This window comes from Denticeps clupeoides, chromosome 17 (assembly GCF_900700375.1).
Source record: "Denticeps clupeoides chromosome 17, fDenClu1.1, whole genome shotgun sequence".
Classification (NCBI taxonomy): Eukaryota; Metazoa; Chordata; class Actinopteri; order Clupeiformes; family Denticipitidae; genus Denticeps; species Denticeps clupeoides.
In genome coordinates, this window is record NC_041723.1 from 14,623,077 (window position 1) to 14,640,344 (window position 17,268).

At 44.2% G+C, this 17,268-nt stretch overlaps 1 protein-coding gene across 9 annotated transcripts in view; it reads left to right on the forward strand.

Moving 5' to 3' along the window:
* Window positions 1–17,268, forward strand: part of mef2aa (myocyte enhancer factor 2aa) — a 74,772-nt gene that overhangs the window by 51,836 nt on the left and 5,668 nt on the right. For 2 of the 9 annotated variants that reach the window (XM_028957381.1, XM_028957380.1), the window contains exons 5-10: window positions 1,493–1,627; window positions 1,695–1,829; window positions 2,927–2,995; window positions 3,407–3,632; window positions 13,308–13,492; window positions 16,606–16,629. In XM_028957381.1, the coding sequence (XP_028813214.1) occupies window positions 1,493–1,627; window positions 1,695–1,829; window positions 2,927–2,995; window positions 3,407–3,632; window positions 13,308–13,492; window positions 16,606–16,629 (774 nt within the window). The remainder of the gene's footprint in view (window positions 1–1,492; window positions 1,628–1,694; window positions 1,830–2,926; window positions 2,996–3,406; window positions 3,633–13,307; window positions 13,493–16,605; window positions 16,630–17,268) is intronic. The other 7 variants (XM_028957385.1, XM_028957382.1, XM_028957384.1 and 4 more) reach the window with 7 other exon arrangements.

Consider the following 17,268-nt stretch of genomic DNA (forward strand, 5'->3'; position numbering starts at 1 on the left):
CTCGAAAGCGAGAGGTTGCTGCCGATTAACCCTTTCAGCTGGGTGTTGCGTTACAGAAGAAATTTCTTTTTAATAAAGACCCACCTCTTCAACAAGAAGAAAATGCTTTTGCAGTCACCCAGCAAATTTGCTGTCCAAAACGAGAGTTCATTGTCTCATTGTCTGGGTGTGTGCAGTTTTGTGACTATGTGACATATTGTCCAACTGCCTGGCTGTGCCCAGTGTCCCTGGCAGCCTGCGATCCCACAGCAGGCCCCTCCCAGGCTGTCCCGAGACAGCGCTGAAGGGTGCGGCCCTGGGGTTAGTGTGGACGGCCTCTCAGAGCCCTGCCCTGCCTGGGCCCTGCCGCATAGGCCACATAATGAGCAGGTTGGGACGTTAATTTGCAGGTCCCGATCGCATCTGTGGCACTCTGGGGGAGAAAGTGCATAGTTTCCCTGGTAAACATGCCGTTTTTTGGGAGTGTAAATACAGAGAGGCTTCAGTAAACAGGAAATGACCCAGGAAGGCATTTCTCAGAATTAAAATAAAAGACCCACCTACACTGCCACACCAAAGAACAGCAGAAACACATGTCCATCTGAAGTCAACATTTGTTTTTCTGCAAAGTTGTAGCTAAGCGATATGAAGATGTTTTTAGACATTGTATAAGAGCAGATAGAGATCAGAGCAACTTGTGAATTGTAACACTCCCCTATATGTATGCACACCCACACACAGAGTAGTGTGATCATGCAAGCACACACACACACACACACACACACACACACACACACACACACACATTAAAACACTTTCAAATTTGAACTGTGACACTGGTGTCACACCTGAGGTTGCAGAGAAGGGTGATAAGTTGGTCAGAAAACAAAGAATGAAATGCATCAAAGGCAACCTCTGTGTGCCCATGAACATCGTGTGATGTTGGTTAACAGGGTTCTCTGGTGCTCAGAGTTTCCTATTCGAAAAACGGAAACTAGTTTGCTCATTATAATTTTTTTTCTTCACAGAGTATGAAAAGTTATATTGTGCTTATCCGTATCTGCTAAAAACAGACTTATACACATTCCGATCTGCACCCCTAACAACAATGAGGCCATTTCATGCTGTAATAAGTGTTGCTGACCGCATCTGATAAGCCATTTGTGTGTACATTACACTGATAGAAAACCGTGAGCGGTAACCGTTCTGAGTTAGAGAATAGAGCCTTCTAAAGCACCGCGCTGCTGGATCCTCTTATGCTAGAGTGTCTTCCAGCTGGGTGGCTTATGATAACCGAAAGATAATGAAATATGCATAGAGGGGGAGGGAGTGGGAGGGAGGGAGAAAAATGGCTGCTGAATGCTCCATTTACATCACTTACGACGGGATGTGCATTTTTTAAAATCTGTCTAATACAATTATTATTTACAGGTGATTGGGGGTCATTGTCTTTAAAAGCTGATTGAAAGTCTCCGTCTGGATGCATTTGTGAAATCTCCGATTTTAATTTCAGAAATTAAGAAACAAAGGACATAATGACTGTGCCAGTCCTGATCCTGATGACTGTTTTGGGCACAGCCCCCTCATGGACGACCGCTTCGCCGGCAAACTAGGCGAAGAGAGTGATTTAATGTACAAGCGCTGTGGTGTAAGTACTTCCTCCGTCCCTGCCTTTTTGTGTTGATTTCCTGTTTTTATGTTGGTGTTTACTACAGGCGCTAAACAAGAAAGAGCACAGAGGCTGTGATAGCCCGGACCCTGATGCCTCATATGTCCTCACCCCTCACACTGAAGAGAAATATAAAAAAATTAATGAGGAGTTTGATAATATGATGAGAAATCATAAAATCGTAAGTAAATGCAACGTTTTTGCTTGGCTTTGTGGCAGAAAGGATTTTTTTTGCCTCATTACCCCACCTTCTGCAACTTCTGTCAACAATAAAAAAATGGACTGTACAAGCATAACCCTTTTCCCATTTGTTGGAATTTCTTTTTTTTTTTCTTTTTTTTTTTCATTAATTACTGCAACTTCTATTTTCACACCCTGATAAGATCACATTGTTAGAGTAGGTGCGACCTTCTTTCACCACTCGATTAGAAAGATAACTCCGTTACTCACCGAGGGCACGTGTTCTGCTGCAGAAAAGCTCTGTTGCTGGAGAGGGAAGGGCGGAACAGGTGATGGCACTCGGCAACATTAAGACAGATTTGCAGTGCCAAGAAAATATTTCCCTGAGAAGACCCCCCCTCGCACCCACCCAACTCTGTCTTCCTCGCTTAAATATTGACAGATTCTGTGGCATGGGTGATTGATGCCGGGCCCAATTTTCACCCAAGCAGATCTGGAAATTGAATCTCTCCTTCAGAGAGAGGGACACAGGACCTGGGTCACAGGATCGAGCAGGGGATTTGTCATTTTGAGTCGGACTGGAGCCCCCCCCCCTCTCCCCTCCTGTTCCCCTCTTCCTCAACTCATTAAAGCTGCTTTCTCTTCTCTCCTTTCTCCTGCTGGGTGATAACACCTGGGCCTTCTCTCACTCTCCCCAGGCAGTTCCTTTAGTATGCTTAAAATCCCAATAGCGCCATGCAATTGGCACCCCTGGATCCTCCCTGCTACCTCCCTGCTATGAGTGAAGCCCAGAGCCCAGATTTCAGCAACGCCCACAGTTACGGCACTTTAACCTGAGACAATAGTGATCTTATTAAGGGTGGCGGCCATAACATTCTGCACTGAAATACTGAAGTGATTTTTTTTTTTTTTTTTTTATGGACGTGAAAGCACCACTTCTTTGTGCATTAACACACTAATAATACCACTAACTGCCTCACTGTATGCCACACTGTATGTATGAGTGGGGATCACACTCACCAGAGCTCTGGATAATCAGCATTGTCGGGCGTATGGCTATACTGGGCCAATGTGTTTTTTTTTTTTTTCTCATACGAGTCTTTGAAGCCATGGGGTGCTCGGTACAGTGCTGACTATTTGAATGCTGAAAAGGCCAGATCTTACAAGGTGATGCATGTGTCTGTAATTTAATTTTTTTTTTTTTTTTTGTATAAAGCAAAAAGGTTTGTAAGAATTAACTGCTCCCAACAGGGTAATTGTGCTGATGATCGCCACTAGCCTGAGGTGATGAACTGGTTTCTCCCCTGCGATTGCATTCTTCTCTGTGCAATCCATCTCCTCTTTTAGCCCATTGTTGGATTAAAGTGCCAAAACCCAGGGGTCATCTTTCACTCCTGTAATGGCAGTCACATGTAAAAGCTCACTTACAAGGGGCAAGTGTTATTGTGTTTTAGGATTTATGAATACCAGTTTAATAAAGAGATGCCCACTACTTCCTGGTTACATACTGTGGTTAGCCAAGGAATTTGTGTGAAAACACACTAAAGCTGTGCCTGTTGTGTCTGGTTCTCTTTGCAGCCCACTCCGCTGCCCCAGCAGAACTTCTCCATGCACGTGGCAGTGCCCGTCACCAACCCCAGCGCCATGTCCTACAACCCCGGCAGCTCACTGGGCACTCAGGCCCTGGCAGCAGCCACGCCATCCCTGAGCGACAGCGCCATGCTCTCCCCTCCCCAGGGCTCCCTGCACAGGAATGTCGGACCAGCCGGAGCCCCACAGAGACCCCCCAGCACAGGCAGTGCAGGTCAGTGACTCTCTCTATGCTGGCTTCGCTTATTGAGGTGAGGGATGACCCTGTGCTGGTAATGCAGAACCCAGATACTCGACTGTAAATGTAAATCAATAAAATTTATGCTGAAAGCTCATATCTTGCTCAAAATGGACACCTGAAACTGGAACATCTGTCCTCACGTTGGCATTCAAACATTAAATAGGCAGCTATAGAAATTCAAATGTTAATCAGAAGAGTTCAGGACAGTTGGATGCAAACAATATGGAATCAAGCACTTAATGTGATGTAATGACTCACAGTTAGTCTAACTATCAAACGTGGGCAGGAACAGAAGTGGTAGAAATGACTTAATATATTATGCAAGTAGCCAGAACTATACTATAAGTCCAAAAAATTTTAAAACTGAGAAAAACAAAAGTATAAACTAGTCTATGTTACTGCTTGTTGTATTGTAAGAATAAACCCAGTGTGAGTCTATGAATTCTAAAAAAGCTGACACAAAACAACCAATTAGAGAGCACATGTGCTAAAATAGGGGATTGGGTCTCAAGACGCATTTTATTAACACCTAGAGAACAGTCAGCTACTCTAATTGAGTTATCGCTATGTCACCGTCATTACTGCTTTTATAATGAAGCCAAACAAATGTAAAATAATTCTGTTTAAAACCATTGTTCACTTTACAGCAAATTTAAAAATGCAACACCATTAGTGCACAAAACAGCATTATTTGAAAATATATGTGAACAACCCACAAAGAAGTGGCTACTATCTGGTTTAAAAAAATAATAAATAATAACATGCAGTGAAAACTCATTTTGAATATTTGATGCTATACAGTTGTTTTTATGGTGCCGTTTGATAGCACAGCGCCAGAACTGGCATTTTTGGCACTGGGGAGGGAATAATAATGGGCCCAGAGCTCATTTGCTATAATGATGCATGCTTGAGTATATTGTTTTATCACCTTTTTGGACAGTTTATTAAACCGTCCACAGTACAACCCAATGCCACACTGCTGATGGGAGCAGCAGGGGGTTGAGCTCTTGTTGGTTTGTGGTGTGCTGCAAGGCACTCGGATTCTGTCTTCACCTGCAGCGCATTTTTGTTGATCGAAAAACACTCGCATTATGACTGGGATAGTTCACACCTTTTCTGCGTTTGCACGTCTGGAGCGGAAGTGAGATTAATTGAGAGTGGTCGCCATGACGACAGCAGACTGTGTTCTGCGTGGTGAGCTGAGCTGGTCTGACTGCAGTGGCCTCTGTGGTTGAACCACTCAGGCTGAAGACTGAGAGATGAGGGAGAGGCAAAAGTGTAATTTACTGAATCTTTATTCTATATTTTTGTCTTTATTCTCATGTCAGACCATTGTTTAGATTTGTTATATTTCATGAACATATAAACTTTCTTTAGGTGGTTTATAGCTAAATAAAGCATTATAATATTTACCTACTGATCATGTGACTTACCTTTTTCAGTCGTTGGTATATTGGTTGGTATATTGACATATTACTGTATATCAGTGTCTATGTATTGCATTAAAACTTCTGTTTGTGTGATTTAAGTGCTTAAATGGATTTTGTCCTCTATGTGTTGGTATGATTGTATTTACAGACATAAATTTTTATCAATTTCTAAATTATGCACTATATCGCATAAGGCATATAACATTATCTGTTTATATGCTGATGCTCTTATTTACTCTCGCTCTTTATATGTATATATATTTTTGGTTGAATTAAGCTGCTGTCAGTTCATATTTAACATTCCAGAATGCTGTTCAACTATATTAATTCTTAATCATACTGATTGGTTTTAAATTTTGAATTAGACATCATTCAAATTGAAACCATGGGTGTGGTTCTTTGTTCATATTTCAGTTTTAGCATGTGGGAGTGTAGACTGTGTGTCAGTTCTCACAAATTCAAGTGCTGTACCCACAACAGCCAGCTCTGACCACAGCCTTAACCAAGGGATTTCACAGTTTGCAAGCTTGGTGAGCTCACTGCAAAGGTACTGTAGGGTATGGAATTTCTCAATTAAAATTGCTCAAATTCAGATCATTGCTGACAAGCAGGATCAAATTGGGTCGCCAAAAACAATTTCCACTGGCACTCAGTTCTCATGGGCTGTAAGGCTGAAAACACTGGCCACTCTCACAGCGTTAGGTTGAGATCAGTGACCTGCCATCAGGCAAGTGATGAAGAGTCCCGAGGTGTCTGAGCGCGTGCACGCACATATGCTGAGGCGGAGGATGCAGATGGTTAATCATGTCATTTTGTGCATCTCATTAGGTGGCATGCTGGGTACCCCCGAGCTCACAGTGCCAAACGGTGTAGGCTGCAGCCCTGTGGGTAAGTCCCTCTGGATGGTCTGGTCCGTGTGCCTGTGATGGGGAGTGAAGGACTGTTCTTGACCAGCCCCAAACGTAGCATTATTTCTATAGCAGTAGCGGACCAGAAGGAAAGCGCGAAAGCGCGAGCGTTTCCAGCTTCCGCTCTTTCAAGCCATGGAGGACGTGGATGCCTGTCAGCCGCACCTGGTTACGGGCGTTTGAAGAGGTCTCTGCATGCAGTGCTCTGACAGCGCAGCAGGCAGTGCCATGAAAGAGTAAAGGGGAAACCTGTTCAGCGATGGCTGGTGTGATGGCAGGTTCTTTCGGATAATCACCTACTAATAGATGCGTCGCCAATCACTTCCGGAAGAACTCTTTTGAAGGACCCTGTACCTCAGTAAACGTTTCATACAATTGAATCTCCAGCATGTTTCTTGGTATTTCTTTCAATCATGAACTTGACATTGTACTGCACACTGTCATTGTTTGTGAAGTGAAGTCATTGCAGCACAGCACACGTTGACCAAACGAAATGTGTCCTCCGCATTCAACCCATCACCTTAGTGAGCAGTGGGCAGCCATGAAAGGTGTGTGGGGACCGTACTTTTCTTTGTGGCACCTCAGCGGTTTGATATTTTATGATTACGGGTCCACTTTCTTACCCACTGGGTCACCGCTGCCCCAACTGGACTCCAGTAGCATACTGGAGTTGAAATAGTACTAAATAATTAGAAATTCTTAAAAGTTCTCCTTTGCAGTGATGAGTTCCCTTAAATGCTAAGGGAAACCCAATCCCACACCCATCCCAGCCCTGCTGTAAATAGCAATGCAATGGAAGAAAATAGTGGCAGCTGTTAATGTCTCTGCCCTGCTGCTTGTGTGTACACACACTGTCAAATCACCAAGGACACCAGCAAGGTCATGTGTCCAACTGTTCCTTCTTGACAGTTACAAATACCAGGGTTGCCTGTGTTCTCTAGTGGGCTATTTTGTCTGTGTCACTGCGCAGACTGGCCCCGGGTAGACAGATGTACGGTGTGGAGGAATGTGGGGGTAATGCACTACGCAAGCGGCGCATATGATAAAATATCACTTTAACCTGGAAGTTTGAGAGCGGCAAAGATTGTGTTTACAGACCTGTTGAGATATCAGTGGGCTGGAAAGGCTGAAGTCAGCAGTGCTTAAGGCGTTGATGAATCACTTTCTATATTAAATAGGGCATGCAGCGTTACAGCATTTTACCTTTAGGATTGTATTTGCCATATTATTGATGATGTTTTTATAATGTTAGCTAATCTGTTATCTCTAACGTGATAAGAAATAGATAATAAATTACTAGACAATGCTGTACTAATATACTTAAATTTGAGTGTTATTTGTTTTATAAGAAGAGCTCTAAAAAACAGATATGAATGTCACTATATGTTCATAAAGACATTCTTCTTTGTTGTTAGTTACTCGGTTTGTTAAAATGACTTGATTATTTGCTCACAAGCAGTTATTCAGGCAACCTCAAATTAAAATATGCCAGCAAATTAAACTTAAATTAAATTAAAATATATATATTTTTTTATAGCAGCAGCCACAATAATGTAAACATTTTGAAGTTCGCGTAAGCAGACGTAACACTTCCTTTAAGGCCTCGGACGCCGCCTCCGCCAGCCACTCCCCCGCGGCCTGTCTGCGCGCTCCTTCCCACCATGGACAGGTGCATGTGTTTTCCTGGTACCGTGGCGGCCCTTATAAGGTGTGAGAGAGGCCTGCAAGATGCCCGGGCCAGCAGGCATTCCGGCCATGACATCCCTGCAAGTCCTGCGTACACAATGAGCGGACGGGCTGTCATGGCCGCTATGTGCCGCGTGAGGGGCAGAGGCAGGTGGGTTTCTGAACCTTATCTCCGTCACCCACACTCCCCCACGAATGCCGGCCTGCCATGCAACAGAGCACGCTCGCCTGCAGAGCGGCGGGATTGTCCAGTTTGTCTCCGTTTTCCTTGCAGCAGTTGCACACGAAGCTGTGGATGAAACGCTGGCTCCGAGCTGGGAGGATGAGCAGCATCTTGCGGCCTGCCGGGGCGGTGTGAACCTGTGCTTAGTTAGCAGTCCGGCTGTGGGTTGTGGTTTGGGCCGCATGCCCGCGGGCCTCAGCCCTTGGCACTCGCTGGAGTGAGTGCAGCTGTTGTTTGTTCCCAACAGCACGGAGACTGCCCGGAAAAAGGGAGCCTCTTCGGCGTTGCCATCAGATGCCCCGCATACCTCTGGTTTTTCACAGGGCCCGAGAAGAGGCCTTTCGGAAAAGCGGGTCCTTGCGCCCTTTCTTGCCCCTGCCATGTGGCTTGATATTGACAGTAAGAGTTCTGGGAAAGGTTCCTGATCGCTGATTAGGTCCAGGGAATGGCGGCGGCGATCCAGGCTCTAATCCCTGCAGATATGGCAGCCCCTCTCCCGGCAAGAGAAAGATCTTTCTTCATACTGACAGGAGTTGGTAGGGTGCAAATGAATCATTTTGTCTAGGAAATATCACGCGCTCCTTGTACCACAATTCGCCTCCCTTTTCACAATTTTTTGTGTTACCTAACCACGTGTACGCTTGCTTGGGGACAGAAATGACTCACCAGCCTACTGGAACAAAAAGGCTTTAGTTTACACACAGCCTTATGCTATTGTAGCGCACGAAATATTCAGCGAAGCATTATTGTTTTTTCTGAATCCCCCTTGCCGGAGCTTTAAACTGATAATAGCACATGGAAACATAATAAGACGTGTTTCAGCCGAGGGAAATTTTGACACCCTCATTTCTTCTGGATGGCGAATTGACAAGCAGATCTGATCCTACACTGATTTGAAGAAAAAAGGCATTGGTTGAAGGGAATTGTATAAATTACACAAATGTTGAGGGAGAGAAGTCTTTTTTTTTTGCCACTTTCTCTCCCTAAAGAAGTGGCACCGAGGCAGATCGTGCTCATATCATGATTTATTGATGCTTGGGACTGCACCTTTCACCAGCTGCAGCAAAACCTGACCGTTCCACCCCATAGCCACCGGCAGCGGTCCTTGCTGTGTCATCACTAAACACGTCCTCGGATCCCATGTGACATGTTTGGTTGATGCCCGAGCGATGGGTAGAGTAGGTAAATAGAGGACAGAATAGCGATCCCCAGCCCTTCCCGCCTTCCGCCTGGATGCTAATCGTGATTCTTTTTCCTCTGATCAGCCCTGCCGACTGTGCAGGGGGTCCCTTCAACAGGGGGCACCCTGGCAGAATGGGAGCCGACAGTCTGTGCGCTCTGTTGGCGTCTGGAGCTCCCAGGGCCGTGGAAGGTGGACAAGACCCGTCCGAGTCTGGGTAGATTCATGCCAGATCTGCACATGGGCTGATGCTCCCGCTTACATAACTAGTTTATCCCCTTGCCACGGCGGTGCTGTTATTGCGCTGAGTGCTTAGTGCTTTCAACAAAATGATGCTACCGAAGATCCTCATAAAGCTTTGATTCAGCTTGGGGCTTTTTTTTTTTTTTTACTTCCTGGATTTTTAGGAAACGTTACTCTAAAAATAGCCATGTCCATGGTTAAATATCCACGGATGTATATAAATCATAATTGGCGCTCTACCATCAATCAGTGTAGATGTCTGCCGCAGCAGATGATTGTATCTGGCCGAGGCGGAGGGGGCTTTGTGGAGTAAGGAGCATTGCTGCTGGGAGATTGTTGGGATGTAAGGGATTTGCGTATTTTCTCTGTTATGCAATTCGCCCGTAAGCCGTGCCTGCAGATTCCCTCATTAATACCGAGGAGCTGGCGAAAGTTGAAGAACAATCACAGCACGAGAGAAACGTTTCTGTACGTGATGTTCCACTGTATCTCCAGGTCCATGAAATCCTGGAGAATTCCCAAAGGATCATGATTTTTTTTCTTCCTCACAAACTCCCATTGAAAGGATATAAATGATATTTATTTTTGTTCTAAGGGGCTCTCCAAGTAAAATATGAATAGGGCTGTTCTTGGCACAACTGTTGTAGCTCTCAGCCTGAGCACATTGTTCTGCGATGGGTTTCCGGAGCGAAAACAATCCAAAGTAACCAGCTAAAGAGGCACTGTTCAGGCTCATTAATTAAAGCTATTATTGGAATTTGGTCTCTGTAACACTTAGTCTATTACAGAGGCATTGCTTTGATTTGAAAATCCATTAGTCCTCTCCTCATTCATGCACATTTCGTGGGCCCTTCGGAAACAATCGCGTCACTAAAGGTAATGACGGCGCACCATGGGTCCGACCTCGCTCTGTGCCGTGCCTCGCGGTCCGGAGAATGTGGGCTCTTCTTCAGCTACTGGTGCAAACAAAAATGTTTGTGTTTTGTAAATGAACACGTTACGTAACATTCCCAAAAAGGCCATCCATTATTCAGACCCGCCAGCATCTTCATTTAAGAAGACAGTGAGAAAACACAACAGGGCTTGTCCTGTGTTCACTGGGAGATGATTTTATGGTGCGCTGACTCAATTGGGTACAGTAGGTCTGAGTCAGGAATGAATCAAACAGAAAGAGTTGAAAGAGAGAGGGAGGGAGACAGGGAGAAGAAGACTTTAATTCTCTGCTTGCACGAGTTGTGCCCAAGACAAAGAAGAAGCTGTTCAGCAAAGTGGCTGTGTGCAAATGCATTAAGGTCGAGGACACCAGACAACGTGGACTGGGCTGCTGTCACTGGCAGGGGACCGGCTCTCGTTTGCCTTGGCGCATACTGTGCATGGTTGCAGTTCTTCTGTGGATTCTGGATTTGTTTAAAGCAGTAGGCTCTAAAATTCTATCATGATTTTCAACATTCATATTTAAATCCACTGTGTTCCAGAATTAATCTGAATAAAAATATAATTACCATTGTAATTCAGAATTACTGTATGTTTCTGAATATGAATGTTTAAAAAAATTATGCTAATCAACCAATAAAATACTGATTAAAAAATGCTAATTTATTAAGTGATAAATCTGTGTTTAGATTGAGATTATTCAATTTGGTAATATCATTGTTCATTATGTAAAAAAGATATAATAATGATATTTGTAGGATATATTGCGGAATGCGCTTTGGTCTCATTTTTGAAGGCAAACCTTGTTGTTAAGGGTGTTTTCTTTATTAGTTTGGTCCAGTCATATAACGACTGTCTGATTTTTAGCAGTCTACACTCTTCCTGTATATTTTATAGTCATATTGTGCTAAGAATGATACTGGTATGGTCTGCACCGTTCTACCCCCTACTCACCTGACGTTTCCTCTATTGCCAGCCACAGCTTTACAGTATTTCTGACAAATTAGCAGAATGGGGGGTGGGTGTTTTGTTCTTGTAACTTGTACCTTTTAAACTCTTTTAAACAGAGTTGGGAAAAAAAATATCTCTATCCTGTTTAGCGTCAGTGGTGATTTCTCATATGTGGACATGCTAACGTAACTCATACATAGATAAAAACACCACACATGATGGTTTTGTATGAAGGTTATGTTTAGGTTGGAAGGCTTCTCGACTGCAGAGTAGTCAATGTGTGTACGTCACGTGGGTGGGCACATAACTCTATATTTGACCATGTATGGAGAACGTTCTTATCAGGCTGTTCTGCCAGTTTCCTGCTGGGGCTCCTGCTCAGTTTACAGCCAGGCTGTGTTTCATTAAGCACAAAAAAAAACAAAACATCACTGATGCCCTGTAGTGGGACTCTGAGATCTTAAATACATCATATTTTATAAAATAAATCTAGAAAGATTTCAGCAAACTTTTAAGTCATCTAAACATGAGGACACAAGAGTGACCAAGATGATATCAGAGACCTTCTGTTATTCTGAGACTGGTTTAACAACCTGGACCAGTTAAGATATTTACTTTTTAGACATATTTTTAGACATTTAGAGATTACTTTTTATAAGTTAGCTTATGTGAGTCTAGGATTTCTGTGTATTGCGCTTGTTACTCATGGAAAAAAGAACACACAGTTGTCTTTGGTGTCACATGACCACTGAGTGTAAAAGTACCTTCCATCAGAAAAAAAAGTCATTTGCAAATCCTGTCCCAGTTTAAAGTGTCCTCCTGACATGGATTTTTCTGGTCACCCTACCCCTAGTAGTAATGTGTATAATTAGTCACGGTGAAGTCGGCTGCTTATTTTGGATCTACATCACTGTGAGGACCCCCTGCAGCACTAACCTCATGGTCTGAGTTATGGCTGCGTTGTGCCTATATCAGCACTGTGCTATATTAACTGGAGGGGGCAGGCTAAGGACGGGGTGTCGCTTTGACCAGCTCAGCTACTGTGAGTCCCTCTCACCTACTGCAACTTCTTCCTTTTTTTGCCATAAGGCCTAAAAAATACATAAAAACATTGATTTGATGAAAAAGATAGTTTTAATTTGATACATTTAATAAGTGAAAGTGAAGTGATTGTCATTGTGGTACACAGGGCACACAGCGAAATGTCTCCTCTGCTTTTAACCATCACCCTTGGTGAGCAGTGGGCAGCCATGACAGGCGCCCGGGGAGCAGTGTGTGGGGACGGTGTCACCTCAGTGGCACCTTGGCGGCTAGGGATCAGAACTGGCAACCTTCTGATTACGGGGCCGCATCCTTAACCGCTAGGCCACCACTGCCACCAATGCATTTGTAAAATATAATTGGAATTCTATATAAAAGGACAATAATAAGCCATGTGAGTAATTTCTCAGCGGAGTTGGGTAGGTTAAAAGTTGACAAACGGCATCGTACAGAACCACTGGAAGAACAAAGCTGGTTCCCAGCAGATGCACTTTGACCCTGCCTGAGCAGCAATTCCTGTGTTTGTTTCTGCAAGGTACATGCTCATGTGTCGAAATAAGCCGTGATTGTTCGAAAATAATGTGTGAAGGAAATTCTAACAATGCCAGCAAGCAGATGGTATGAAACGCGAGGGTGACATGCTAATACAATAGAGAAGGTCTCAGACAGCTGACAGAAAAAAAAATAGTTTTGGCGGTCTTAGCCCCCATCTTTAACCCACCCTTAATGACGATTGCCTCTCCCTTCCTAAAAAGTACAAGTCACAGTACATTTGCTCAGCAGAATCGCTTCCCTCATTCCAGGATGCACGACTCTGGGCCATGATACAATCGTTCACCAACAGAAGCGAAGGCTCATCAATTTTAAAATGGATGTTTTATTTTTATAAATGCAGAAGATAATTACCAGACTATTAGAACTTCCTGGAGGGGCTTGGAACATTAGCAACGCATGCCACGCAATTCTCCACTGCGGCGTAATGGTGTGTTTTAGAGCTACTTTGCGCAGAATACTGTCTCACTGCTCCCCTCTGTGTTTCTGTTCTCGTCCCAGGCAACGGCTTCGTCAACCCCAGAGGTTCTCCGGGTCTCCTGGGCACATCCAGCGGGAACGGCCTGGGAAAAGTCATGCCCACAAAGTCTCCACCGCCTCCAGGGGGCAACATGGGGATCGGCAGCCGCAAGCCAGACCTGAGAGTAGTCATCCCTCCGTCCAGCAAGGGCATGATGCCTCCGCTGGTGAGTCCTGCTGAAAGCCACCATCCTCTGCACAGACACGCTGACTAGACACTTGTCTGGAAGGTTGCAGTTTCATTTTAAAACCGTTCTACACTTTCTGGTTTTCCTGTATGAGGTGCGTGTGTTATATTGTACCTCAGACTGCCCTCAATAGATAGACGGAGAAAAAAACCCTGCGTGGTGTCGTTGATGAGAATATGCTGATAGGCTCCTTGTTATGTTGCAAACATAGAACAATACCCTTTTGTGATTATTTTTTTTGTTTGGGCGGAGGAGATTCTCTGGCAGATCACTACCACTCCGGAGAGAGGGGGATGTCTCAGAGGGCCACACGCTCCAACCCACACTCAATTATTCATATTAAAATTAGAGGGCCTTCTTAATGATTATAATTAAGGTGCAGGGAGCTCTGACCACCGTGAGCACCTGAGGCTACGGAGAACTGTCATGGTCATAAATCACAGGGAGGAGGGGGAAAAAAAAACACGAAGAAGAAGAAAGTTTTCCGAATTTTGACCAGTCACTTCCTTGTTCCACCTTCACGTGCTGCTGGTTCCCAACACTGTTAATGCTCCTCCGAGAGGCTGATGTCGTGTTTGGTAAATACACGCTAGGCTATTCTGGCCACACCTAAACCCTGTAGATCAGTGCTGAATCTACACACAAACAGCATTCTAGCCAGAACGTAGCTCAATAAGGCTGGGCAATATGAATATACATAAAAACATCACAAACCGCACTGCAAATCACCTGAAGAGTGTGGCGGTACCTTCGCTGGCTCTGCTAGTGCTGTTTTGGTCTGTTAAGTGCTATAGCTGAATATTGGGACAATAAAACAATACAAACAGTCGCGCAGCAGCGGGATTCAATTCACATAAAGTACAATGCAACTCCATCCTCACCCACTGCGCTAAGGAGGTAGCAAATTTCCGTCATGCTGCACACCAATTTCCGTAATGTGCACAGAAACTACACAGGGGAAAGACTAGTCATGGACGAGCCTATCAGATCCACACGACAATGTTTTTCTCTAAAACGTGAAAATTTCTATCCGATCTGTCCTATCCGATCTGTCCTCAGCTATTTTCTAAAACAGGTTCCAGAGTGAATTTTGCTGATGTAATAGTCAAACCTCCAACCTGATCTATAAGCCCAAATGGCTCAGTGGTGGGTAACACGTTCGTGGCTGTAATGCAGCAGTTGCAGAACCTCATAAAGTAACTTCCAGAAATACTCTATGCGGTGCACATTTCTAATGAAAAGACAATGCTGGAGAATAAATGATGATCTCCTCCGCGGAGGAGAATTAGACGACAAACAAGGAGAGTGGAGAGTTACAGCACCACTTACAGGTGTGGAGGCGGCTTAGAAAGGCGCTCGGGCCGTTATCGGCGTCTCCGTGTGGATGACAACATTTCAGATAACGGTCCTGTGTGGATGCAGGTTTTTTAGAAACCGCTTACAAAAAGCGTTCTCATGTGGATGAGACCTGAAAGAGTATCTTTCATATTTGAATATTAAGTTAAAAATGTACAAATATATAGTCCACTCCATGTCACTGTCATTTCATGTAAACTGTAAATTCATTGATTTGCAGAAAATGTACTATATGTACTATACAGAAAATAGTTGAAGAGAGCGGAAACCCGAGGTAATTCCACCGGAGACGTGCGGAGTTCGGAATCGACATCATTAAACGAGTCGGCTGTCTCTCTCGCCCGCTCCATGTTCCAGACGGGTGAGGGCTGGAGCATGGGAGCAGGCTTGCAGACAGCCTGTCATTAGGACATAATGGTATTAAATTAATCACATCGCACTGAGACAGAGTGGGGATGAAGGCTTAATCAGGAGCCCAGAGTGTGAGCCAGATAATATCTTGTCGCCCTTGTCGTGTCTCCCCACTGTTATTGATTGAGTGTGGTATTAAGACAGTCTTGGCCTGGGCGCAACCGAGGGACAGGCGAGCCGGCGCCCATTAAAATTTGTAATGTGCTGTACTGTACTCTTAAATATGCTACTGTCACAGCGCAGAGACAGCGCACGCTACCTGGAATTATACACGGCATGTGTAATTAGGGGTGGCTGTCATTAGGGTACCTAATTTAAATGAAAACATCCAGAAGACTTTAAATCCATTTTTTATCTCTAGTTCAGTGCAAAAACAGCAACCTGACGTGTACATTTTGTTTTCTGGCTCCCTACAACAATTAGTTCTAGTCAGAGGACAAGCCAGCGCGGCAGCAGGCCAGACTGAGCCACTGGTAGTGAAATGTATGGAAGCATGAAACTTTCTAGCATCAAGTGGACGCCACCGTACCAACAAGACCTGCTGCTGTCGTTTTGGTGTTCAGTTCAAGAGTTCCGTAAACCTGACCAGACCTATTTGCCAAAGCGATGTGATAAATTATAATAAAATTGGGATGATGATTAAGGTATCCAGAGCAAGGAATAAATACCTTCTCTGTTGTGTACAGCTGTTCCAATTTTAATGGCAATAGGACAGAGAATTATTTAAACAAAACAGAAGCAATGTCATATACCCATTTTCTTTACATTTGACGTCTGAGGTGGAATTGCCCTGAAAATAAAACAAGGTTATACAGGTACACTGTATAGCTGTGGTTAGATGATCTATTTATCCATTTCTGATAATAAGAATGACATCTAATCATGCCATCATCCCATATAGATCATGTTATAAAATGTGGCAGTAGTAGAAGCGAATATTCATGTGTGCTTAAAATTTCAATTCAAAGAAAAAAAAAATCCAATTTAATCATGAATCTCCCTACTCAAGTTCGACTGTACTCCAGCTTTTCCTGGAGGCGCAACGAAAGTAGAAAAGTGACACCTAAGTATGTGCGAAGCCCGGGTAATTCATTTGAATCCAAAGCCATTTCATTTGACTACAGGCTGCCGGTGTGTGTAACACAATCGGCTGCAGGCGCAGGTGGAGCGCAGCGGATTTGTTTGAACGTTTCGGATGCATGGCCCGAAGCCTGTGTATTTGTGTATGTTTAGAATAGCAGGGTGCTGGTTTTTAAGGGTGACAGTACCAGGCCTCTCTGTGTAATGGCCCTTCTTCTCTCCCCTTCTGTTTGGTGGGGGTCCAGTCAGAAGAGGAGGAAATGGAACTGGTGAGTTTGGATGAGTGCCTGGGCCAAGCAGAAATGGCTGAACTGCTTCTTCTCAAACGCCATCTCATAACCAGACTTTTATTAAAAACGCAAATGAATGACTCATCACTAAAGGTAGTAGAGCAAAGTTGAAGCGAAGCCTTGGCAGCAGCAATGTGAGGTGGATGAGCTCAGCTCTTGTTATCCTGCATTTGTCCTGTGAGCTTGAAAAATGAAAAGGAGCTCGGGTTTGAGATCTGCTGCTGGTTTCTTTTTACACTGCATGCCTTCAGCCTGTGCTTCGGTTCACAGGGCCACAGCCTGTTTCAATTCTCCCTGTTGTGTGTGTGTGTGTGTGTGTGTGTGTGCATGCCTGAGAGAAGGCAAATTTGATGCAATTATGTCTCATTATAAAGTTATCAAAGTCATTTTGGGATATGTTGTGATTGAAAACAAAGAGAAGCTAAACGCGTTGATCTTAGGTTAAGATCTTTCTAATAAGAGCGATTGTTTGAAATTTGAATATAAACTGCTGCCCTCCCTTAATTTTTTGTAAGTAACTCGTGACTTCAGGAAAGATGATGTCGTCTTTTGAGATTCGTAGACCCAAGTGATGTCATTCGAGCGGGCAAACAGACAAACCGCAGTTGGGATGCAGAC